The sequence below is a fragment of the Staurois parvus genome, unplaced genomic scaffold (genome assembly GCF_062004578.1).
Source record: "Staurois parvus isolate SC_StPar_1 unplaced genomic scaffold, SC_StPar_1.0 ptg002718l, whole genome shotgun sequence".
In the NCBI taxonomy this organism is placed as follows: domain Eukaryota; kingdom Metazoa; phylum Chordata; class Amphibia; order Anura; family Ranidae; genus Staurois; species Staurois parvus.
In genome coordinates, this window is record NW_028320514.1 from 47,501 (window position 1) to 72,477 (window position 24,977).

Consider the following 24,977-nt stretch of genomic DNA (forward strand, 5'->3'; position numbering starts at 1 on the left):
TCGTACAGAGGTCCCGTCCGACGGTCGGCGTTCCACTGTGTCCAGAGGATTGCGGTGCTGTGCGCTCCCAAGGAGAGCGCACAAGCAGGGTGAGGGAGGCCGTTTATAAACGGCCACCTGACCCCGCACTGCCACCATCCTGCTGTTTATATACAACGGCCGGACGGGAGGTGGTTAAAAGCTTGGAGGGAAGGGCATGTGATCATGGGGTCTCTCCTTGGAGGTGCCGCAACCTAGTACGTGGGTGGACCTTCCCTCAGAAGGTCCCTGATGAACAGAGTCTAGCTGGTTTCATCTCAGTGGACCAAGAGTACTCCCAAGTGTCCCCGAGATTTCTCCAAAGATCGGTTTTACGCCTACCTGAGTGAGCGGTCGATACTGCTGTTGAAGCATCTCAGCGATCTTATTCTCGAAGGCGCCCAGCTGCAGGTGGACATGCTGGAGAAAGGCCGGCAGCTTCTGCTCCTCCAGGCGACAACCCTGGACCAGAACCTGCAGAAGGAACAGAGGAGCTAGTTCCTGCTCTACAGAACCTGCACACCCCAAGCTGCTGAGGTACTACAAGTCTCAGGTACACGGTGGAATTTGCAGTTTCAAAACAGCTGCAGTGTTTGACAAAGATAATACTGTGCTTAGTGATGACTCTACTGGTGCCGTCTGCGTCTGTTACCTGATGACTCTGCAGACCGATGATAGAAGAATAGGCCTGGATGGTGACATAGATCTCTGGCTGAAAAACCACATTGGATCCGGGGATGATGAACGGCCGGAGAAGACCCAGTAGGCAGCGTGACAGGGAATGGAAGATCTCATCAAAGATTATTTCTTCTGTGGAGTCATCCTGTGATTGGAGGAAAAGACAAGTCATCAGGGAGAAGAGTGAAGGGAAATCAAGGACAGAGCATTAGGCTGAACAGGATTTAACAAAACGTTTTATCGATCTCCTCTTTATAAGGGTTCTCTGCCTTAAAGCTGAACTCCAGGAAACCAAAACATTCTCCCTTGCAGTGCAGTTGTGCCAGTAGGGGGTGGTAAAAGCAACTTTGTGCCCTTTGAGACCCCTGTGTCTCCATGGAGCACCATGCCTCCAGTGACCTCCGAGACCCCTGCGCCTCCAGTGACCCCTGTGCCTCCAGTGACCCTGAGAGCTCCTGTGCCTCCAGTGACCCTGAGAGCTCCTGTGCCTCCAGTGACCTCTGAGACCCGTGTCTCCATGGAGCACCATGGCTCCAGTGACCTCTGAGACCCCTGTGTCTCCATAGAGCACCATGCCTCCAGTGACCTCTGAGACCCCTGTGTCTCCATAGAGCACCATGCCTCCAGTGACCTCTGAGACCCCTGTCTCTCCATGGAGCACCATGCCTCCAGTGACCCCCCGAGAGCTCCTGTGCCTCCAGTGACCCCCCCGAGAGCTCCTGTGCCTCCAGTGAACCCCCCCGAGAGCTCCTGTGCCTCCAGTGAACCCCCCCGAGAGCTCCTGTGCCTCCAGTGACCCCCCCGAGAGCTCCTGTGCCTCCAGTGCCCCCTCCCGAGAGCTCCTGTGCCTCCAGTGACCCCCCCCCGAGAGCTCCTGTGCCTCCACTGACCCCCCCCTGAGAGCTCTTGTGCCTCCAGTGACCCCCCCGAGAGCTCTTGTGCCTCCAGTGACCCCCCCGAGAGCTCCTGTGCCTCCAGTGACCCCCCCGAGAGCTCCTGTGCCTCCAGTGACCCCCCCCCCCCCCGAGAGCTCCTGTGCCTCCAGTGACCCCCCCGAGAGCTCCTGTGCCTCCAGTGACCCCCCCGAGAGCTCCTGTGCCTCCAGTGACCCCCCCGAGAGCTCCTGTGCCTCCAGTGACCCCCCCGAGAGCTCCTGTGCCTCCAGTGACCCCCCCGAGAGCTCCTGTGCCTCCAGTGACCCCCCCGAGAGCTCCTGTGCCTCCAGTGACCCCCCCCCGAGAGCTCCTGTGCCTCCAGTGACCCCCCCGAGAGCTCCTGTGCCTCCAGTGACCCCCCCGAGAGCTCCTGTGCCTCCAGTGACCCCCCCGAGAGCTCCTGTGCCTCCAGTGACCCCCCGAGAGCTCCTGTGCCTCCAGTGACCCCCCGAGAGCTCCTGTGCCTCCAGTGACCCCCCGAGAGCTCCTGTGCCTCCAGTGACCCCCCGAGAGCTCCTGTGCCTCCAGTGACCCCCCGAGAGCTCCTGTGCCTCCAGTGACCCCCCGAGAGCTCCTGTGCCTCCAGTGACCCCCCGAGAGCTCCTGTGCCTCCAGTGACCCCCCGAGAGCTCCTGTGCCTCCAGTGACCCCTAAGACATGGATGGATTGGGCCGTTTGTTTTGAATATTAGAAATTAATTAAATTGTGTTTTTTGTTTAGAGTGCTCAGATGCAGTGAAGTTCTGCTTTAAGCACTTCCAGTTCGGACCAATTTTCAGCGCTATCACACTTTGAATGACAATTGTGCGGTCATGCAACACTGCACCCATATGAATTCTTTAGCATTTTTTTGAGACAGATAAAAACTTTATTTTGGTGGTATTTATTCACCACTTGTATTTTTTTTTTTGCTATATAAATGAAAAAGTCCAAACATTTTGGAAAAAAAAAAAAGTGTTTTTCTTATAAAATTTTGCAAATAAAATAAAACCGTAAATAAAAAAAATAATCTCTCTTCATAAACCTTGGCCAAAATGTATTCATCTTTTTAGTAAAAAAGAAAAAAAAACGAAAATTAGTTTATAACCAAAAAAAATAATTTTTCAAAACTTTTTTTTTACATTTTTATAATATTATTATTTATTTTTTTGTTTTGTTACATACCATCACCCTAGCAGTGCAGTGTCACCATAGCGACACTGTACTACTTGTGGGGGGTGATGGAAGATTTATTTTTTTACACCGATTGCTTTTACACCCACAAAGGCTGTAAAAGCAATAATTTCTCCTTCTCTCTGGCTGCATTCTTGCAGCCATTGAGAAATGCTGTGCGAGCTGTGATTGGTCACAGCTATCACATGGTACAAGGCTGTTGTGAATAGCCCTTTATCATGTGACCTCTGTGATCATTCACAGAATTCACACGTAGTAAGCAATGATGTAGGAAGTGACATCTTGCTTACACCTATTCATGTGATCACTGATTGGACAATCAGTGATCACATGATCGGGACCTCACACAGAGGTCCCGTACAGCGATCGGTGTTCCTCCGAACACTGCAGGAACTGGATCGTGGTGCCGCGAGCTCCCAGGGAGCGCGCACAGGCAGTGAATGCGGAGGCCGTTTATAAACGGCCACCCGCTCCTGCACTGCTCCTGTCCAGCCGTTTATGTACATGGGCCGGATGGGAAGGGGTTAACTATTGGGTGAGCTCTTATTTAACACAGAAGATGCTGGTGAGGGACAAATCAAAACGCAGGTAATCGCTCCAGGAGCGATTACATGTGACCAGCCACAATTGGTTTGTGGGATCAAGCAGCCTTCCATGGGGCTGCCTCCTGCAGCTATTCACTGTGAATCCCCGCTGGGGGATAGAAGATATAGAAGCATCACAAATATTTTTAACAAGACAGTGAATGTATGCAATATCTTTAGTTCATTACCACAATTCCTGTAGAAGGACTGAGATCCAACTCGATGACAAATCTGTACTGCCGGGCCAGAAAAGTCACCCATGTCGATGGCACAAGGAGGAAAGGACCGGGGCGGACAGGCTCATCGGGCTGCCATCCATGAGGTATGACACTGACCACTTCCAGTTCATCGTCATGTAAACCCTAAAAAATAAATATACACAATGGCCAAGTCAGAGATCACAGGCAAAAATAAAATAAATTATATATATATATATATATATATATATATATATATATACACACATACACACACATACACATATATACACACACACACACACACACACACACATGCAGTGGGGCAAAAAAGTATTTAGTCACCACCAATTGTGCAAGTTCTCCCACTTACAAAGATGAGAGAGGCCTGTAATTGGCATCATAGGGAGACCTCAACTATGAGAGACAAAATGAGAAAACAAATCCAGACAATCACATTGGCTGATCTGGAAAGAATTTATTTGCAAATTATGGTGGAAAATAAGTATTTGGTCACCTACAAACAAACAAGATTTCTGGCTCTCACAGACCTGGACCTTCTTCTTTAAGAGGCTCCTCTGTCCTGCACTCATTACCTGTATCAATGGCACCTGTTTGAACTTGTTATCAGTATAAAAGACACCTGTCCGCAACCTCAAACAGTCACACTCCAAACTCCACTATGGTGAAGACCAAAGAGCTGTCGAAGGACACCAGAAACAAAATTGTGGACCTGCACCAGGCTGGGAAGACTGAATCTGCAATAGGCAAGCAGCTTGGTGTGAACAAATCAACTGTGGGAGCAATAATTAGAAAATGGAAGACATACAAGACCACTGATATTCTCCCTCCATCTGGGGCTCCACGCAAGATCTCACCCCGTGGGGTCAAAATGATCACAAGAATGGTGAGCAAAAATCCCAGGACCACACGGGGGGACCTAGTGAATGACCTGCAGAGAGCTGGGACCAACGTAACAAAGGCTGCCATCAGTAACACACTACACCGCCAGGGACTCAGATCCTGCAGTGCCAGACGTGTCCCCCTGCTTAAGCCAGTACATGTCCGGGCCCGTCTGAGGTTTTCTAGAGAGCATTTGGATGATCCAGAAGAGGATTGGGAGAATGTCATATGGTCAGATGAAACCAAAATAGAACGGTTTGGTAGAAACACAACTCGTCGTGTTTGGAGGAGAGAGAATGCTGAGTTGCATCCAAAGAGCACCATACCTACTGTGAAGCATGGGGGTGGCAACATCATGCTTTGGGGCTGTTTCTCCGCAGAGGGACCAGGACGACTGATCCATGTACAGGACAGAATGAATGGGGCCATGTATCGTGAGATTTGGAGTGCAAACCTCCTTCCATCAGCAAGGGCATTGAAGATGAAACGTGGCTGGGTCTTCCAACATGACAATGATCCCAAACATACCACCCGGGCAACGAAGGAGTGGCTTCGTAAGAAGCATTTCAAGGTCCTGGAGTGGCCTAGCCAGTCTCCAAATCTCAACCCCATAGAAAACCTTTGGAGGGAGTTGAAAGTCCGTGTTGCCCAGCTACAGCCCCAAAACATCACTGCTCTAGAGGAGATCTGCATGGAGGATGGGCCAACATACCAGCAACAGTGTGTGCCAACCTTGTGAAGACTTCCAGGAAACGTCTGACCTCTGTCATTGCCAACAAAGGATATATAACAAAGTATTGAGATGAACTTTTCATATTCACCAAATACTTATTTTCCACCATAATTTGCAAATAAATTCTTTCCAGATCAGCCAATGTGATTGTCTGGATTTGTTTTCTCATTTTGTCTCTCATAGTTGAGGTCTCCCTATGATGCCAATTACAGGCCTCTCTCATCTTTGTAAGTGGGAGAACTTGTACAATTGGTGGGGGGCTAAATACTTTTTTGCCCCACTGTATGATTTTGCACAGGAGGGCCGCCCTGTAGAAGTAAAACTGCTATAGGGCGGACAAGAACATAATAGCTCACACATACCAGCTCTGATTCGGGAACCGAGGAGATGGACTGATAGAGGTTTGACAGGAACCAAGCCAGGCGAACGTTTCGGGAGATCCGGTAATCCTTCTTCATGAGCAGGAACACCTGCCCTGCTTCTTCCACCTGAACATAAAAAAACCCCACCGGATTACACGTCTGAATGATATTATGTTCGTATTCACATCTGTTCAGTATTGGCCCGAGCAACACAGGCAACATTTCATCGTTCAGGAGCCCCGCTAATACTGCCCACCATTCAGAAAAATACGCCATAAACAGATTCAACTTCAGATTCTTCAATCGGTCCTAAAATAATGTTCAAGTCAAAGTCAGACTTCTTACGCCTTTTATGTACGTTTTATTAAATGAATGAAAGTGATATAATAAATTTAAAAAAAAAAAAAAAAAAAGGACTTGAGGAAAGGAATGTGAAGAATGTAAAGAATGGGGAAGGAATGTGAGGGGGGGGGGGGGGGGGGGGGGGAAGACCGCTCAGCGTACAACCATCCCGGCTGTATTATTTCGTCTGTATCAGAACACACGTCACTGTGAATCCCCGTCCCTGTCAGTGTATTATTTTTTATTTTATTACAGGTACTTATATAGCGCCGTCAATGTACGCAGCACTTTACATATATATTGTACATTTACATCAGTCCCCGCCCCCGAGGAGTGTACAAACTAAGGTCCCTAACCCTCAAGGGGCGTACAATCTAAGGTCCCTAACCCTCAAGGGGCGTACAATCTAAGGTCCCTAACCCTCAAGGGGAGTACAATCTAAGGTCCCTAACCCTCAAGGGGAGTACAATCTAAGGTCCCTAACCCTCAAGGGGCGTACAATCTAAGGTCCCTAACCCTCAAGGGGGGTACAATCTAAGATCCCTAACCCTCAAGGGGCGTACAATCTAAGGTCCCTAACTCACATTCATACATACACATACCAGGGACAATTTATACAGGAGCCATATTTTAAATTTTTTATTTTTTTTTACATTTCCTCAGTTACTTCCTGGTTTCTGGCTTAGGCAAATGATGTCATATATCCTTGGAGTCTTCAGAAGAAGAGGAGGAGTTTTCTCAGCTAAGCACACCCTCCTGCTTATACGCCTGAGCTAAGGACAGATGGATTCCAGGAAGTAATTGCTACATGAATCATCTGCCCTTACCAAACATGGCTGCAGCTAGATATGCGTTTTTCAAAATGAGTTCTCAGCAAAATAAACCACGGAGACACGGATGGATGGGGGCGCTTGCTCTGAATGGTAAAAGTGAATTAGATAGCATTTTTGGTTTGAGGTTCTCAGATGTGGTGTAGCTCCTCTTTAACCGCTTGACCTCTGGAAGATTTACCCCACTATCTGAAAAAGGACTTTTTTTGTGATACAACACTGCGTTACTTAAAATGACAATTTTTTCAGTTACTTCCCGGTTTCTGGCCTAGGCAAAATTTATGTATTTCAGGTACTTATATAGCGCCATCAATTTACGCAGCACTTTACATATATATTATACATTCACATCAGTCCCCGCCCCCGAGGAGTATACAATCTAAGGTCCCTAAGCCTCAAGGGCGTACAATCTAAGATCCCTAACCCTCAAGGGGCGTACAATCTAAGGTCCCTAACCCTCAAGGAGCGTACAGTCTAAGGTCCCTAACTCACATTCATACATACACATACTAGGGACAATATAGACAGGAGCCAATTAACCTCCCAGCATGTCTTTGGAGTGTGGGAGGAAACTGGAGTACTCGGAGGAAACCCACGCAGGCACAGGGAGAACATGCAAACTCCCGGCAGGTGCTGTGGTTGGGATTCGAACCAACGACCAGAGTGCTGCTAAGCAGAAGTGTTAGCCATTTAGCCACCGTGCTGCCAGTAGCCAAATGATGTCATACATCCCAGGAGTCTTCAGGAGAGGATGGGTTTTCTCAGCTAAGCACACCCTCCTGCCTGCCTGCATGCCTGAGCTAAGGGCCTTCAGCCAATAATGGAATCTTCTACTCCTCCTACCAGTCCATCCCTCACAGTTACTACCTTTTGTACCAATAGCCCCTCCCTCTTAGATTGTAAGCTCCCAGGATCAGGCCCTCCTATCCCTCTTGTATTGAACTGTATTGTTGCTGTATTGTCTCCCGTTATATTGTACAGCGCTGAGCAAACTGTTGGCACCATATATCCTGTATAATAATAATAATAATATATAAATCCTGTATAATAATAATAATATAAATCCTGTATAATAATAATATAAATAATAATATAAATCCTGTATAATAATAATAATAATATAAATCCTGTATAATAATAATAAGAATATAAATCCTGTATAATAATAATAATAATATAAATCCTGTATAATAATAATAATATAAATCCTGTATAATAATAATAATAAATATAAATCCTGTATAATATTAATAATAATAATATATAAATCCTGTATAATAATAATATATAAATCCTGTATAATAATAATATATAAATCCTGTATAATAATAATATAAATCCTGTATAATAATATAAATCCTGTATAATAATATAAATCCTGTATAATAATAATAATAATAATATATAAATCCTGTATAATAATAATAATATAAATCCTGTATTATAATAATAATAATATATAAATCCTGTATAATAATAATAATATAAATCCTGTATAATAATAATAATAATAATATATAAATCCTGTATAATAATAATAATAATATAAATCCTGTATAATATTAATAATAATAATATATAAATCCTGTATAATAATAATATAAATCCTGTATAATAATAATAATATATAAATCCTGTATAATAATAATAAGAATATATAAATCCTGTATAATAATAATATAAATCCTGTATTATAATAATAATATATAAATCCTGTATAATAATAATAATATAAATCCTGTATAATAATAATAATAATAATAATAATAATAAGGGCAGATGGATTCCAGGAAGTCAATTCTACATGAATCGTCTGCCCTTACTCAGGATGGCCACGCAGTGGTGTATTTAGCTTTTGTGCTGCCCTAGGCAACACAAAAATCGTCTGCCACAATGGACACCGACCAACACCCCCCCCTCCCCCGGAGAGTCTGACATTGACCAACAACACCCCTGCCCCCCACTCGGGAGATCCTTCCACTACCCCCCAAGTGATAGAGAGAAAGACGCTCATCGTCAAAGCTCTGGACATCCCTGGGAATGGGAGTCAGGATCTACGTACACCATCAAGCAGCCTCTCTCGGATCCCACCTGGTTCCCATGGCACACATATCCCTTCTTTCATCCCTTCTTCTGAGGGGAGGTGCTGCCCCCCTGAAAAATGCCCCCCTAGGCAAGTGCCTTGTTTGCCTCGTGGTAAATATGCCCCTGTGGCCACGGTCAGAAATGCTGGGGGGGGTGTTTTCAAAGTGATTTCTCAGGAAACAAAGCATGCAGACATGGATGGATGGAGGAGATTGCTTTGAACATAAAAAAATGAGCACAGTGGCTAAATGGTTAGCACTTCCGTCTGGCAGTACTCGGGTCATCGGTTCTAATCCCAGCCACAGTACCACCTGCCTGGAGTTTGCATGTTCTCCCTGTGCAGGTTTCCTCCAGTTACTCCAGTTTCCTCCCACACGCAAAAGACATGCTGGTAGGCGAATTGGCTCCTGTCTAAATTGTCCCTAGTATGTGTATGTATGAATGTGAGTTAGGGACCTTAGATTGTACGCCCCTTGAGGGTCAGGGCCCTTAGATTGTACGCCCCTTGAGGGTCCGGGACCTTAGATTGTACGCCCCTCGAGGGTCCGGGACCTTAGATTGTACGCCCCTCGAGGGTCCGGGACCTTAGATTGTACGCCCCTCGAGGGTTCGGGACCTTAGATTGTACGCCCCTCGAGGGTCCGGGACCTTAGATTGTACGCCCCTCGAGGGTCCGGGACCTTAGATTGTACGCCCCTCGAGGGTCAGGGACCTTAGATTGTACGCCCCTCGAGGGTCAGGGACCTTAGATTGTACGCCCCTCGAGGGTCAGGGACCTTAGATTGTACGCCCCTCGAGGGTCAGGGACCTTAGATTGTACGCCCCTCGAGGGTCAGGGACCTTAGATTGTACGCCCCTCGAGGGTCAGGGACCTTAGATTGTACGCCCCTCGAGGGTCAGGGACCTTAGATTGTACGCCCCTCGAGGGTCAGGGACCTTAGATTGTACGCCCCTCGAGGGTCAGGGACCTTAGATTGTACGCCCCTCGAGGGTCAGGGACCTTAGATTGTACGCCCCTCGAGGGTCAGGGACCTTAGATTGTACGCCCCTCGAGGGTCAGGGACCTTAGATTGTACGCCCCTCGAGGGTCAGGGACCTTAGATTGTACGCCCCTCGAGGGTCAGGGACCTTAGATTGTACGCCCCTCGAGGGTCAGGGACCTTAGATTGTACGCCCCTCGAGGGTCAGGGACCTTAGATTGTACGCCCCTCGAAGGTTCGGGCCCTTAGATTGTACGCCCCTTGAGGGTTCGGGCCCTTAGATTGTACGCCCCTTGAGGGTTCGGGCCCTTAGATTGTACGCCCCTTGAGGGTTAGGGACCTTAGATTGTACGACCCTTGAGGGTTAGGGACCTTAGATTGTACGCCCCTCGAGGGTCAGGGACCTTAGATTGTACGCCCCTCGAGGGTCAGGGACCTTAGATTGTACGCCCCTCGAGGGTCAGGGACCTTAGATTGTACGCCCCTCGAGGGTCAGGGACCTTAGATTGTACGCCCCTCGAGGGTCAGGGACCTTAGATTGTACGCCCCTCGAAGGTTCGGGCCCTTAGATTGTACGCCCCTTGAGGGTTCGGGCCCTTAGATTGTACGCCCCTTGAGGGTTCGGGCCCTTAGATTGTACGCCCCTTGAGGGTTAGGGACCTTAGATTGTACGACCCTTGAGGGTTAGGGACCTTAGATTGTACGACCCTTGAGGGTTAGGGACCTTAGATTGTACGACCCTTGAGGGTTCGGGCCCTTAGATTGTACGACCCTTGAGGGTTAGGGACCTTAGATTGTACGACCCTTGAGGGTTAGGGACCTTAGATTGTACGACCCTTGAGGGTTAGGGACTGATGTGAATGTACAATATATATGTAAAGCGCTGTGTACATTGATGGCGCTATATAAGTACCTGGACTAAATGAATACAATAGCCATTTTTAGTTTGTGGGGCTCAGATGCGATGTAGTTCCACTTTAATAAAAAAGGACACTTACCTGTCCAAGGATCCAGCGCCATCCTTGCCCGAGCCGGTTCTCCATCGGTCTTCGGGTCCCTGGCGCCAGCATGTCTGCTAAGGGAAACTGGCTGTGAAGCCCTCGCTGCGCATGCGCCAGCCGCATCACACTGTGTGAGTGGAAAGTGGGGGGGGGGGGGGGGACTTCTGTAGGATCTGCCGCCAACCAGAAGTGTGAGCGGGTGCCTGTCGCAATCAGGTACCCACTCCCCCACAAAGAAATAAAAAAAAATTTCCAACGTGGAAGGGTGGAGGCGCAAAATAAGAACTTCCCCTTTTGGGTTCCCCTTTTTGAGTTTCGCTTTAATGTAATAAACAGTTTTTGGTAATATTTGTCTGATGATAAAAAAACACAAAAAACTTTGTTACTTTGTTACCAAAACTCATTTGTCCATCAATTGCACACTAGTTATACACTTGAATATCTGCTACCGACACTTTCCTAGACGTTTACTTTCAGAGATAGTTATTACTAATCAAAATATTGAACCACTTCAATACCGGGCGCTCTCACCCCCTCCCACCCCCCCCCCCCCCCCTCCCTGTCCAGGCCAAGTTTCAGCTTTCAGCACTGTTGTACTTTGAGTGACAATTGCGCGGTCATGCAACACTGTACCCATATGACATTTTGATCATTTTTTCCCATAAATAGAGCTTTCTTTTGGTGGTATTTAATAACCGCCGGGGTTTTTTTAATTTTTTTCACCATAAACAAAAAAAAAAAGACCAAAAAATTTGAAAAACAAAGTTTTTCTTCGTTTCTATTATAAGATTTTGCAAACAAACCCCCCAACCCCCCCCGCATGCCTGTACAAAGTAAGCACGCGGCTCCATCTGTCCCAGCTCCTGGACTCCCGCCAAGTCCTGACACTAATATAAACATTGTGCCGGATGTGGGTAAAGCCAGCTCCTACCTGGATGAACTCCGCCAACCCTCCCTGAGCAGCACACATGTCTGCACTCCTCCGAAAATACCCTGCTGGAGGGGGATGGGGGGGGGGATTCACCGAACTTGGACAGCACAGTGGCTAAATGATTAGCACTTCTGCCTAGTAGTACCAGGGTTGTTGGTTCAAATCCCAACCATAGCACCACCTGCCTGGAGTTTGCATGTTCTCCCTGTGCCTGTGTGGGTTTCCCCCGGGTACTCCGGTTTCCTCCCACACTCCAAAGACATGCTGGGAGGTTAATTGGCTCCTATCTAAACTGTCCCTAGTATGTGTATGTATGAATGTGAGTTAGGGACCTTAGATTGTACGCTCCTCGGGGGTGGGGACTGATGTGAATGTACAATATATATGGAAAGCGCTGCGTAAATTGACAGCAATATAAGTACCTGAAATAAATAAAATGTTTACTGGCAGGAAGTCATCGTTGTGCGGGAAAATACCTCCGCCCGGGATCCAAACTTCAAGGATAAATAAACCCAAATATATCACCACTTACAGTCCTTACATGTGGCGGCTGCATTCGTTTTTTATTTTTATTTTTTTTCAAGCTAACATTTTCAGCAATTACCTGCTGATCCTGCCAGAAATCCAGTGTCTGTCACTTCCTGTGAGTTGCACTTAAGGATATCTTCCTTCCTAGCTTTCTTCTGTAAATTGTCCTTCCCCTCCCACCCCATGGAACGGAGGAGAAAGGATACAGATGTGTTTGTAGTCCATATCAGGAGAGCAGCCTTATGCAGGCCATAGACTGTTCATCTCCTAGATTGTAAACTAGATTGTAAGCTCCCAGGATCAGGGCCCTCCTATCCCTCTTGTATTGAACTGTATTGTTGCTGTATTGTCTCCCGTTATATTGTAAAGCGCTGAGCAAACTGTTGGCGCCATAAATCCTGTATAATAATAATAATAATATAAATCCTGTATAATAATAATATATAAATCCTGTATAATAATAATAATAATAATATAAATCCTGTATAATAATAATAATAATAAATCCTGTATAATAATAATAATATAAATCCTGTATAATAATAATAATATAAATCCTGTATAATAATAATAATATAAATCCTATATAATAATAATATAAATCCTGTATAATAATAATATAAATCCTGTATAATAATAATTCCTGTATAATAATAATAATAATAATAATAATAATAATAAATCCTGTATAATATAAATCCTGTATAATAATAATAATAATTCCTGTATAATAATAATAATATAAATCCTGTATAATAATAATAATAATAATATAAATCCTGTATAATAATAATAATAATATAAATCCTGTATAATAATAATATAAATCCTGTATAATAATAATAATAATAATAATAATAATAATAAATCCTGTATAATAATATAAATCCTGTATAATAATAATATAAATCCTGTATAATAATAATAATAATAATAATAATAATAATAATAATAAATCCTGTATAATAATATAAATCCTGTATAATAATATAAATCCTGTATAATAATAATAATAATAATAATAATAAATCCTGTATAATAATATAAATCCTGTATAATAATAATAATATAAATCCTGTATAATAATAATAATATAAATCCTGTATAATAATAATATAAATCCTGTATAATATAAATCCTGTATAATAATAATAATAATATAAATTCTGTATAAGAACAATAATAATAATAATAATAATAATAATAATAATAAATCCTGTATAATATAAATCCTGTATAACAATAATATAAATCCTGTATAATAATAATAATAATAATAATATAAATCCTGTATAATAATAATAATAATAATAATAATATAAATCCTGTATAATAATAATAATATAAATCCTGTATAATAATAATATAAATCCTGTATAATAATAATAATAATAATAATAAATCCTGTATAATATAAATTCTGAATAATAATAATAATAATATAAATCCTGTATAATAATAATAATAATAAATCCTGTATAATAATATAAATCCTGTATAATAATAATAATAATAATAATAATAATAATAAATCCTGTATAATAATATAAATCCTGTATAATAATAATATAAATCCTGTATAATAATAATATTATAAATCCTGTATTATAATATTATAAATCCTGTATAATAATAATAATAATATAAATTCTGTATAATAACAATAATAATAATAATAATAATAATAATAAATCCTGTATAATATAAATCCTGTATAACAATAATATAAATCCTGAATAATAATAATAATAATAATAATAATAATAAATCCTGTATAATAATATAAATCCTGTATAATAATAATAATAATAGGCCGATTTTCGCGGTTCCTCATTTCGTTTATCCTTCATGCTGGAAAATTTGTGAAAAACGGGCGATTTTCACAATCATTGGTGGCAACATCGGTTTACAGAATGAACAATTTTTTGGATGAAAAATTGGCCAATAAATGACCAGTCTATGGCCTGCATTAGGTGACAACCATGGCTCCCTCCATAGATATGCTGGAGGGGTGACATAGCCACCCCTACATAGCCAGGGGCAGGAAGGGTGCTAATTGCAGGATTGCCAGGTGCAAATAAAAGAAAAATTAAAAAAAATAAAACGAATGCAGCCATCACACCACATATGACATTTTCGGTTTGCAGTTGAGGTACATTGTCACCTTCAGCCTGTTCTCTCTGATTTTTGAGGCCCCGATCACACCTCCCTGGCAGGGGATCCGGGTGCAGAACACAATGGCAGACCCTTTGGCAGGTTACGATTGTTTCTTCTAGATTTACTTCCATCATCGGAGTGTTTAGCTATTGGGCTGACATGTAGATGTATCCCGGGGATCACACTGATGGGGGGCGGAATTTGCAGCGTTTTCTGTGTGACTTCCACACCGCATCAGAATCGCACCCCATTCATGGGAACCGCTGCGGGTGTGTATGGTAAGTTACAACACCCCGTAATCAGTCCAAAAAATGCGGTGCGACGTGCAGAATCGGATCCCATAGGTGTGACTTCCCGTGTGATCCGATTCTAGTGCGACCCAAAAAAAGGGTCCTGTGTGTTTTTGGTGCGCGTGTGGTGTGATTAGAGCCATACAAAATGTACGACTCCGACCACACCACACACAAATCACATGTGATACACGGCAAAATGTGAACCCGGCTCTATTCACAATTGTAAATGAGGCCGACATCAACTACCCGCCAGAATCTCTGAAGGGGTTCCTTACATTAGAGTCTCTCCTTACAATAAAGTCCCCATCAGAGCCTCTCCTTACATTAGAGTCCCCATCAGAGCCTCTCCTTACATTAGAGTCCCCATCAGAGCCTCCCCTTACATTAGAGTCCCCATCAGAGCCTCCCCTCACATTAGAGTCCCCATCAGAGTCTCCCCTTACATTAGAGTCCCCATCAGAGCCTCCCCTTACATTAGAGTCCCCATCAGAGCCTCCCCTTACATTAGAGTCCCCATCAGAGCCTCCCCTTACATTAGAGTCCCCATCAGAGTCTCTCCTTACAGCAGAGACTCCATCAGAGTCCCGCTTTACAGTGCCTTAAAAAAGTATTCATACCCCTTGAAATTGGATTGAACAGTGCGCTGTTAGATTTTTAAAGCTCTGGATATTTTTTTATACCCTAACCCTGCTTTAAACTTCTCCACACCTTTATCCCTGACCTGTCTGGTGTGTTCCTTGGCCTTTATGATGCTGTTTGTTCACTAATGTTCTCTAACAAACAGAACAGCTGGATTTATACTGAGATCACATGACACACAGGGGGGCTGTATGTACTAATTAGGGGACTTCTGAAGGCAATCAGTTCCACTAGATTTTACTTAGGGGGATCAGAGTAAAGGGGGCTGAATACAAATGCACGCCACACTTTTCACAGATTTATTTATAAAAAATGTTGGAAACCATTTCTCATTTTCCTTCCATTTCCCAATTATGTGTCACTTTGTGTCGGTCCATCACATCCAATCCCAAGAAATACATTGTAACATGACAACACGGGGGGACATTTAAAGGGGAGGAAGACTTTTTCAAGGCACCGTGCATTAGTTTTCCTATTAGAGCTCCCTTACATTAGGGTCCCCAGCAGAGTCCTCCCTTTACATTAAAGCTCCCTTACATTAGGGTCCCCAGCAGAGTCCCCCCTTTACATCAGAGCTCCCTTACATTGGGGTCCCCAGAAAAGTCACCCCTTTACATCAGAGCTCTCTTATATTAGGGTCCCCAGAAAAGTCACCCCTTTACATCAGCGTTCTCTTACATTAGGGTCCCCAGCAGAGTCACCCCTTTACATCAGAGCTCCCTTACATTAAGGTCCCCAGCAGAATCCCCCCTTTACATCAGAGCTCCCTTACATTAGAGTCCCAAGCAGAGTACCCCCTTTACATCAGAGCTCCCTTACATTAGGGTCCCCAGCAGAGTCCCCCCTTTACATTAGAACTCCCTTACATTAGGGTTCCCAGCAGAGTCCCCCCTTTTCATCAGATTCCCCATTAGAGTCCCCCCTTTTCATCAGAGCTCCCTTACATTAGATTCCACATTAGAGCCCCCCTTTTCATCAGAGCTCCCTTACGTTAAGGTCCACAATACAGTCCCCCCTTTACATCAGAGTGCCAACAGTTTGTGCAGCTCTTTACCACATGAGGGCAGACAGTACAGATGCAATACAATTATGATTCCAGCTCCAATTTTAGAAGTTAGAGACAGGGCCTCTTCAAAAATCTGATATTTCAGTAAGGAGAAGATTCCAGCAGGAACTCGCTTTGTGTTTTTATAACAGAAATAAATGGAATCACTTAGGGAGAATGATGAGAAGATACATGTTTAATGACCATTGACAAAGAAAACACCGAAGAGCAGTTTATGAAATAAATCGTACAATCGGGCAGAGCTTCACCTCCTCTCCTCCTGCTCAGCCTCTGCACCATGGAGGGCGCTTACCTCTCCTATCAGCTCCATTTCCTTCATATTTTGTTTCATCGGTTTTTATAAATCCGCCACCCCCCCCCCCCCCCCCCCCCCCCCCCCCAGACAGGCAATCTGCTATGCATAAATCACAACTTGCCTTTCTCAATCAACATTACATAGTTAGTGTCTGGATGGGGGAAAAAAAAAAAAAAAAAAAAAAAAAGACAAAAGTCCATCCAATTCAACCATAGAAAAAAAAAAAATTATAATCCTACACCCACAGTTGATCCAGAGGAAGGCAAAAAAAAAAAAAAAACACAGCAAAGCAAAACCAATTTGCTCCTACAGGGAAAAAACTTCCTTCCTGATCCCCCGAGAGGCAATCGGATTTTCCCTGGATCAACCTAAAAGGCCCCATGTACACGGGACACTTCTGAACGATGGAAACTGACTGCTGGAAAACGTAGGTAGCTGTTTAGCTGCGTTTGCATACCGCGTTTATGTGCGTTTCCGTTTAGAAGCATTTTTTAAAGATAAGCACAGGAGAACCTCCTGTGGTAAAAAAAAGTGGTAAATTATTAGCTATTTCAGACTGTTTGAGAGAAATACAGAGAGTAGAAGCAGAGACAGCAGTATGTGTTGAGATTAGCTTAGGTGTGAGTTGCTCATTAACATTTCTTCTGTTTCCAAAGGTGTGAAAGGCGTCTGGTGGAGGGAGTCATTAAGGTCACCTGGCAGGGGGTCTTCATGAGGAATTTGAGGTGTAAATAATCATTAACTCTGATGGGGGGCACAGTCTCTGATGGGGGTGCTGCTTATGATGGAGTGCGGCTTTGAATGAGTGCAGAGCAGTTAAACACAGCAGTTGAACTAAAGCAGGAGAGCTTAAGCAGCAGGAAGACACATCAACAGCAAGAAACTCTACTGCACGCTGGACAGACTGCAAGGAAACGCCCTGGGAAACATCTCTTGCATACCTGAGTCCCACTCCGTGTACCTTTTTATATAATACACCCCTCTTCTGCTCTTCATTTTACTATCCTCTGTTCACAAATCTCATTTCTTTACCCCTCTGCTCCACCCCAAAACTTGTACATCTCCCCCTCATTGCTATCATCTCCCTACTATTGCTTTCATCACCTCCCCAAAATGCCTCTTCCACTCCTCCTTCTCATTTTCCTCTCCTATGTTCCCAAAATCCATTCACTATATCCCTCTGCTCCTCCCAAACATTTGTATATTGTGCCCTCACTGCTTCCCTCACCCCTCTATGGCACCCACCACCTCCTCCTATTACTCCGCTCTCCCACTGACCCCAACACCTCCACTAGTAGTTTCTCACGCTCCTGCACATCCCACTCCCATGCCACCTTTCTCACCCTTCTCCTCCTCATAACCGCAGGGGACATCTCCCCGAATCCTGGCCCTCCACCACCTCCCGCACAAAACCCTCCCGCCTCCACGTCCTGCCGCAACCCCCGCAACTTAGTATCTGTCCCCCTGCTCCCCAAAATCTCCCCCCCGTTTTCATGTGCACTCCTGAACGCCCGATCGGTGTGCAACAAGCTTACCGCCATCCACGACCTCTTTGTTTCCCGCTCCCTCAACCTCCTGGCGATTACGGAAACCTGGATCCAGCCCACTGACTCTACCTCCCCTGCTGCACTCTCCTACGGCGGTCTCACCTGGACCCACTCACCCAGGCCTAACGGTCGTAAAGGTGGTGGGGTTGGTCTGCTCCTGTCACCGCTGAGCACCTTCCGAGTCCTCCCAAACCCCCCCTCCCTATCCTTCTCCTCCTTCGAGGCCCACTACGTCCGACTATTCTCCCCAACCCCCCTAAAGATTGCTGTGATATACCGGCCTCCTGGATCCATACCCCGCTTCCTGGAAGACTTCTCCTCCTGGCTACCCTTCTTCCTCTCCTCTGAGCTACCCACAATCATCCTTGGGGATTTCAACATCCCTGTCAACCTCGACAACCCGGACACAGCCCGTCTCCTCCACCTAACCTCCTCCTTTGCACTTGCACAGTGCATACAATCCACCACCCACTCCGACGGAAATATCCTTGATCTTGTCTTCTCCAACCGCTGCGCTCCCCACAACCTCACTAACACCCCCTTCCCTCTCTCTGACCACAACCTGATCACCTTCTCTATCTCCTCGTCCTCCAACGTCTACCCCTCCAAATGTCACACTACTACCAGCCGTAACCTCCGCAACCTTAACCCTGCCTCCCTCCAATCCACAGTTGATCAACTCCATGACCGCATCCTCCCCCTGTCCTGCCCCGACTTGGCTATGACCGCCTACAACAATGCGCTGTCAACAGCCCTTGACTCACTAGCGCCTTTAACCACACGCAACATCAGACCCCGACCGCTCCAGCCCTGGCAGACTGATCACACCAAAACCCTCAAACGACACAGTCGTGCCCTGGAGCGACTATGGCGCAAAACCAAATCCCAACAAGCCTTCACCCGATACAAATCTGCCTTCCACACCTACACCTCCTCCCTCCAGGCTGCCAAACAAGCCTACTTCCTGACCCTCATCAAGGCCCTCTCCTCCAATCCTCGCCGACTCTTCTCCGCCTTCAACTCTCTACTCTCGCCACCCCCACCTCCACCCAGCACCTCACTCACTGCCCTTGAGATTGCCAATCACTTCAAAAACAAGATTGACACAATTCGCAAGGACATTGCCGCAACTCACACGCCTTCTCAACCCGTCCCCTCTCACACAGCTACCCCCTCATCCCCCCTCCCCCTCGACATAACCCACAGGGACTTCGTCGCTGCTCAAACTCCCTCCAACCCCCTTCCCCCTCACTCAGCTACCCCCTCTACACCCCTCTCCCACGGCCCCACCACTGCTCTAACCTCCTCTCCCACCCCACCCTACATTCCTCATACTGAAGCTCCCCCAACACTCCGCACCTTTGACCTTACTACCATCGAAGAAGTCTCCAGGATCCTCTCTGATGCCCACCTCACCACCTGCCCCCTTGACCCTATCCCCTCACAACTCCTACAACCTCCCTCCCCCTCCATCCTACGCTCCCTCACCCACATCTTCAATCTCTCCCTCTCCTCCGGCACTTTCCCTTCCCCTCTGAAACATGCACACATCACCCCCATACTTAAAAAGCCCTCCCTGGACCCCAATGACCCGAACAACCTCAGACCCATCTCCCTGCTCCCATTTACATCTAAACTCCTTGAGCGCCTAGTCTACGCCCGCCTATGCTCTCACCTCAACGACAACAACCTCCTCGATCCCCTACAGTCCGGCTTCCGTCCCCTACACTCCACCGAAACTGCCTTACTCAAACTCTCCAACGACCTGCTAACCGCCAAAGCTAATGGCCACTATTCAGTGCTCCTACTCCTTGACCTCTCTGCGGCCTTTGACACAGTCCACCACCCCCTCCTCCTCAAAAAACTACACTCCCTCGGCCTCAGAGATTCTGCTCTCTCCTGGCTCTCATCCTACCTGTCACAACGCTCTTTCAGCGTTACCTATAATGCCACCACCTCCCTCTCACTCCCCCTCTCTGTTGGGGTCCCTCAAGGCTCTGTCCTCGGGCCCCTTCTCTTCTCCATCTACACCTCCTCCCTTGGCCGACTCATACACTCTCACGGCTTCAACTACCACCTCTATGCCGACGACACACAAATCTATCTCTCAACCCCCCACCTCACCCCCTCAGTCTCCGCCCGAATCACACACCTGTTGAGCGACATATCAGACTGGATGTCGCTCCACTTCCTTAAACTGAACCTCTCCAAAACCGAGTTTCTTGTCTTCCCTCCAGCCCGGACACCACCCCCCATTGACTTCTCCATCATGTCCAACAACGCCACCATCAAACCCGCCCCGCAGGCCAGAGTACTTGGTGTTATTTTGGACTCCAACCTATCCTTCCAGCCCCAAGTCCAATCTTTAACAAACTCGTGCAGACTCCACCTCCGCAACATCGCCAAAATCCGCACGTTCCTAACTCCAGAAACCACTAAACAGCTCATCCACTCCCTCATCATATCGCGACTCGACTACTGCAACTCCCTCCTCACTGAACTGCCTCGCCGCTGGCTATCCCCGCTTCAGTCCATCCTGAATACGGCTGCCAGACTCATTCACCTTTCCAACCGCTCCATCTCCGCCACCCCCCTCTGCCAATCCCTCCACTGGCCTCCACCCCCCTCTGCCAATCCCTCCACTGGCTTCCGATTGCGCAACGGATCAAATTCAAAATCCTAACGCTGACATACAAAGCCGTCCACCATACTGCCCCGAACTACATCACTGACCTAATATCCAAGTACCGCCCAACACGCACACTCCGCTCCTCACAAGACCTCCTTCTCTCTAGTTCCCTGGTCTCCTCCTCCCATGCCCGCCTCCAGGACTTCTCCAGGGTGTCACCCATCCTCTGGAACTCCCTGCCCCAACCCATCAGATTATCACCTACTCTCCTCTCCTTTAGGCGCACCCTGAAAACCCATCTCTTCAGGGAAGCCTACCCCACCCCCTGCTAACCTGCCGATCTCCTCCACTCTTCCTACCACTCCATCCCCCACAGCTATCTCCTCCTGTGCCACCATCCCCTCCCTCCTAGATTGTAAGCTTGAAAGAGCAGGGCCCTCGATCCCCTCATGTTTTGCATTGTATTGGTATTGTTCTGTCACATGTTCTGTCCCCTTTGTAATGTACAGCGCTGAGCGAACTATTGGCGCTTTATAAATACTGTATAATAATAATAATAATAATTAACATATCCAAGGGTGGGAGAGGTCTGAGGTGTGAATGGTCATTAACATATCTTTTGTTTCCAAGGGTGGGAGAGGTCTGAGGTGTGAATTGGTCATTAACATATCCAAGGGTGGGAGAGGTCTGAGGTGTGAATGGTCATTAACATATCTTTTGTTTCCAAGGACGGGAGAGGTCTGAGGTGTGAATGGTCATTAACATATCTTTTGTTTCCAAGGACGGGAGAGGTCTGAGGTGTGAATGGTCATTAACATATCCAAGGGTGGGAGAGGTCTGAGGTGTGAATGGTCATTACAATGTGTGACAAGCTTGGTAGGAACATCCTGTGTTCAGTGTTTTGTCCATCTGAGTACCTTGAAAATGCTTTGCATGCGTTTTTCATGATGAAAAAAAGGCTCTGACCAGCATCGGGAACTGGAAGAGTTAAAAAAACAAATTTCAAACGCAAATGCTTATAAACACGATTTGTTGCGTTTACAAGCATTATGCGTTTGAAACACATCGACTGCTGAACGCAAGTTTTCTGCGTTCAAAAAAATGACTGTAAACTCAACTGCCTGTAAACGATGATGTGTACACGGACACATAGGGAAACATTAGGGAGAGTTCAGGGGCTGCTGAGGGGGGAAAAAAAAAAATAAAAAAAATAAATAAAAAAATCGCTGAACAGCTCCTAAACGTGAGTTTATCACCTGCAGTGTACATGAGCCCTAAATGTTATATTCAGTTATATTCTGTGTATTCAAGAAAGAATCCAGGACTTTTTTTTAAAGCAATTCACTGAGCTCCATTCAAAACATTGACTGTTTTGAACCCGTATGCTGGCAGTACTCGTACACAGATAGGAAGGTAGTCGTCAGGAGAGAAGGAGGGGGTTTTCTCAGTTAAAGTGGAGCTCCACTTGTTTACAACCTCCCGCCCTCCGCCATTCGCGGCCTCGGCTGTCAATCACCGGGTCCCGGCCGGCGATTCCCCACCAATACTCGGCAATCTCCGAGGATTTCCGACAGGGGAGAGACCTGTATGTAAACAATACAGATCTCTCCCCTGTCAGCTCCAGCACACTGCTTTGTATGGCTTTGCACAGCAGAGGCATAAGAAGCAGTGTGCTTACAGTGAAACACACACAGCACACATAGTAAAACCAGTTAACCCCTTCCTGCCCAGTGCCATTAGTACAGTGTCAGTGTTTATTACTAGCACTGATCATTGTATTGGTGTCACTGGGGATGTCAGTGACACCAAGTCAGTTCCCTCCAGTGTCAGAATGTCCGCCACATTCCCGCTATAAGTCGCTGATCGCCGCCATTACTAGTAAAAAAAATTTTTTTTAAATTCCAATACATATATAAATATATACCGCCATTTGTAAACACTAACTTCCACGTAAACCAATTAATTTACACGTATTGGGATTTTTTTTTTTGTAGCAAAGACACGGCCTAAATTTATGACAACTTTTTTTTTTTTACTGTATATGTTTTATAGTAAAAAGTCAAAAAGTATTGGGTTTTTTTCTCAAAATTGTCACTTTTTTTTGTTTATACAGGAAAAAATAAAATTGCACAGGAGATCAAATACCAAAAGAAAGCTCTATTTGTGGGTAAAAATGGATGTAAAGTTCATTTGGGTGCAGCGTTGCATGACCGCGCAATTGTCAGTTAAAGTAACGCATCGCCGTATCACCAAAAATGGTCTGGTCAGGAAGGGGGGGGGGGGGTGGATAATCCTCTGGAGGGCAAGTGGCTAAAGCTGAACTCCAGCAAACGCAAAAGTTCTCCCATGCAGTGGGGACTGTGTCCACATCCGTGACATTTCCTGGCTACTAAATATTCCACCAACTGTTAGTGGGATTATAACAAAGTGGAAGCCACTGGGAACAACAGCCACTCAGCCACCAAGTGGTAGGCCACGTCACATGACAGGGCGGGGTTAGCGCATGCTGAAGCGCACAGTGCGCAGAAGTCACCAACTGTCTGCAGAGTCAATAGCTAAAGACCTCCAAACTTGGTGTGGCCTTCAGATGAGCCCAACAACAGTGCGTAGAGAGCTTCATGGAATGGGTTTCCATGGCCGAGCAGCTGCATCCAAGCCTTCCATCACCAAGTGCAATGCAAAGCGTCGGATGCCGTGGTGTAAAGCACGCCGCCACTGGACTCTAGAGCAGAGGAGACGTGTTCTCTGGAGTGACCAATCACGCTTCTCTGTCTGGCAATCCCATGGACGTGTCTGGGTTTGGTGGTGACCAGGAGAATGGTCCTTGCCTGACTGCATTGTTCCAAGTGTAAAGTTTGGTGGAGGGGGGATTATGGTGTGGGGGTGTTTTTCAGGGGTTGGGCTTGGCCCCCTAGTTCCAGTGAAGGGAACTCTTAAGGCGACATTTTGGACAATTTCATGCTCCAACTTTGTGGGAAGAGTTTGGGGGTGGCCCCTTCCTGTTCCAACATGACTGCGCACCAGTGCACAAAGCAAAGTCCATAAAGACATGGAGGAGCCAGTTTGGGGTGGAGGAACTTGACTGTCCTGTACAGAGTCCTGACCTCAACCCCATAGAACACCTTTGGGATGAATTAGAGCGGAGACTGCGAGCCAGGCCTCCTCCCCCGACATCAGTGCCTGACCTGACAAATGTGCTTCTGGAAGAATGGTCCAACCTTCCCATAGACACCCTCCTAAACCTTGTGGGGGGCCTTCCCAGAAGAGTTGAAGCTGTTATAGCTGCAAAGGGTGGGGCCAACTCAATATTGAACCCTATGGACCAAGATTGGGGGGCCATTAAAGGTCATGTGTGTGGAAAGGGCGGGGCCAACTCAATATTGAACACTACAGACTAAGACTGGGGGGCCATTAAAGGTCATGTGTGTGGAAAGGGCGGGGCCAACTCAATATTGGACCATACGGACTAAGACTGGGAGCCATTAAAGGTCATGTGTGTGGAAAGGGCGGGGCCAACTCAATATTGAACCCTATGGACCAAGATTGGGGGGCCATTAAAGGTCATGTGTGTGGAAAGGGCGGGGCCAACTCAATATTGAACACTACGGACTAAGACTGGGGGGCCATTAAAGGTCATGTGTGTGGAAAGGGCGGGGCCAACTCAATATTGGACCATACGGACTAAGACTGGGAGCCATTAAAGGTCATGTGTGTGGAAAGGGCGGGGCCAACTCAATACTGAACCCTACGGACTAAGACTGGGGGGCCATTAAAGGTCATGTGTGTGGAAAGGGCGGGGCTAACTCAATATTGAACCCTACGGACTACGACTGGGAGGCCATTAAAGGTCATGTGTGTGGAAAGGGCGGGGCCAACTCAATATTGAACCCTACGGACTAAGACTGGGGGGCCATTAAAGGTCGTGTGTGGAAAGAGCGGGGCCAACTCAATATTGAACCCTACGGACTAAGACTGGGGGGCCATTAAAGGTTGTGTGTGGAAAGAGCGGGGCCAACTCAATATTGAACCCTACGGACTAAGACTGGGGGGCTATTAAAGTTGCGTGGAAAGG

At 46.0% G+C, this 24,977-nt stretch overlaps 1 protein-coding gene across 1 annotated transcript in view; it reads right to left on the minus strand.

Moving 5' to 3' along the window:
• LOC149429396 (KICSTOR complex protein SZT2-like) overlaps positions 1 to 24,977 on the minus strand; it is a 78,532-nt gene that overhangs the window by 46,298 nt on the left and 7,257 nt on the right. The window contains exons 2-5 of the mRNA XM_089666455.1: positions 5,583 to 5,708; positions 3,576 to 3,749; positions 671 to 841; positions 361 to 492 (exon numbers count right to left, since the gene is read on the minus strand). Coding sequence (XP_089522581.1) covers positions 361 to 492; positions 671 to 841; positions 3,576 to 3,749; positions 5,583 to 5,708 — 603 coding nt within the window. The remainder of the gene's footprint in view (positions 1 to 360; positions 493 to 670; positions 842 to 3,575; positions 3,750 to 5,582; positions 5,709 to 24,977) is intronic.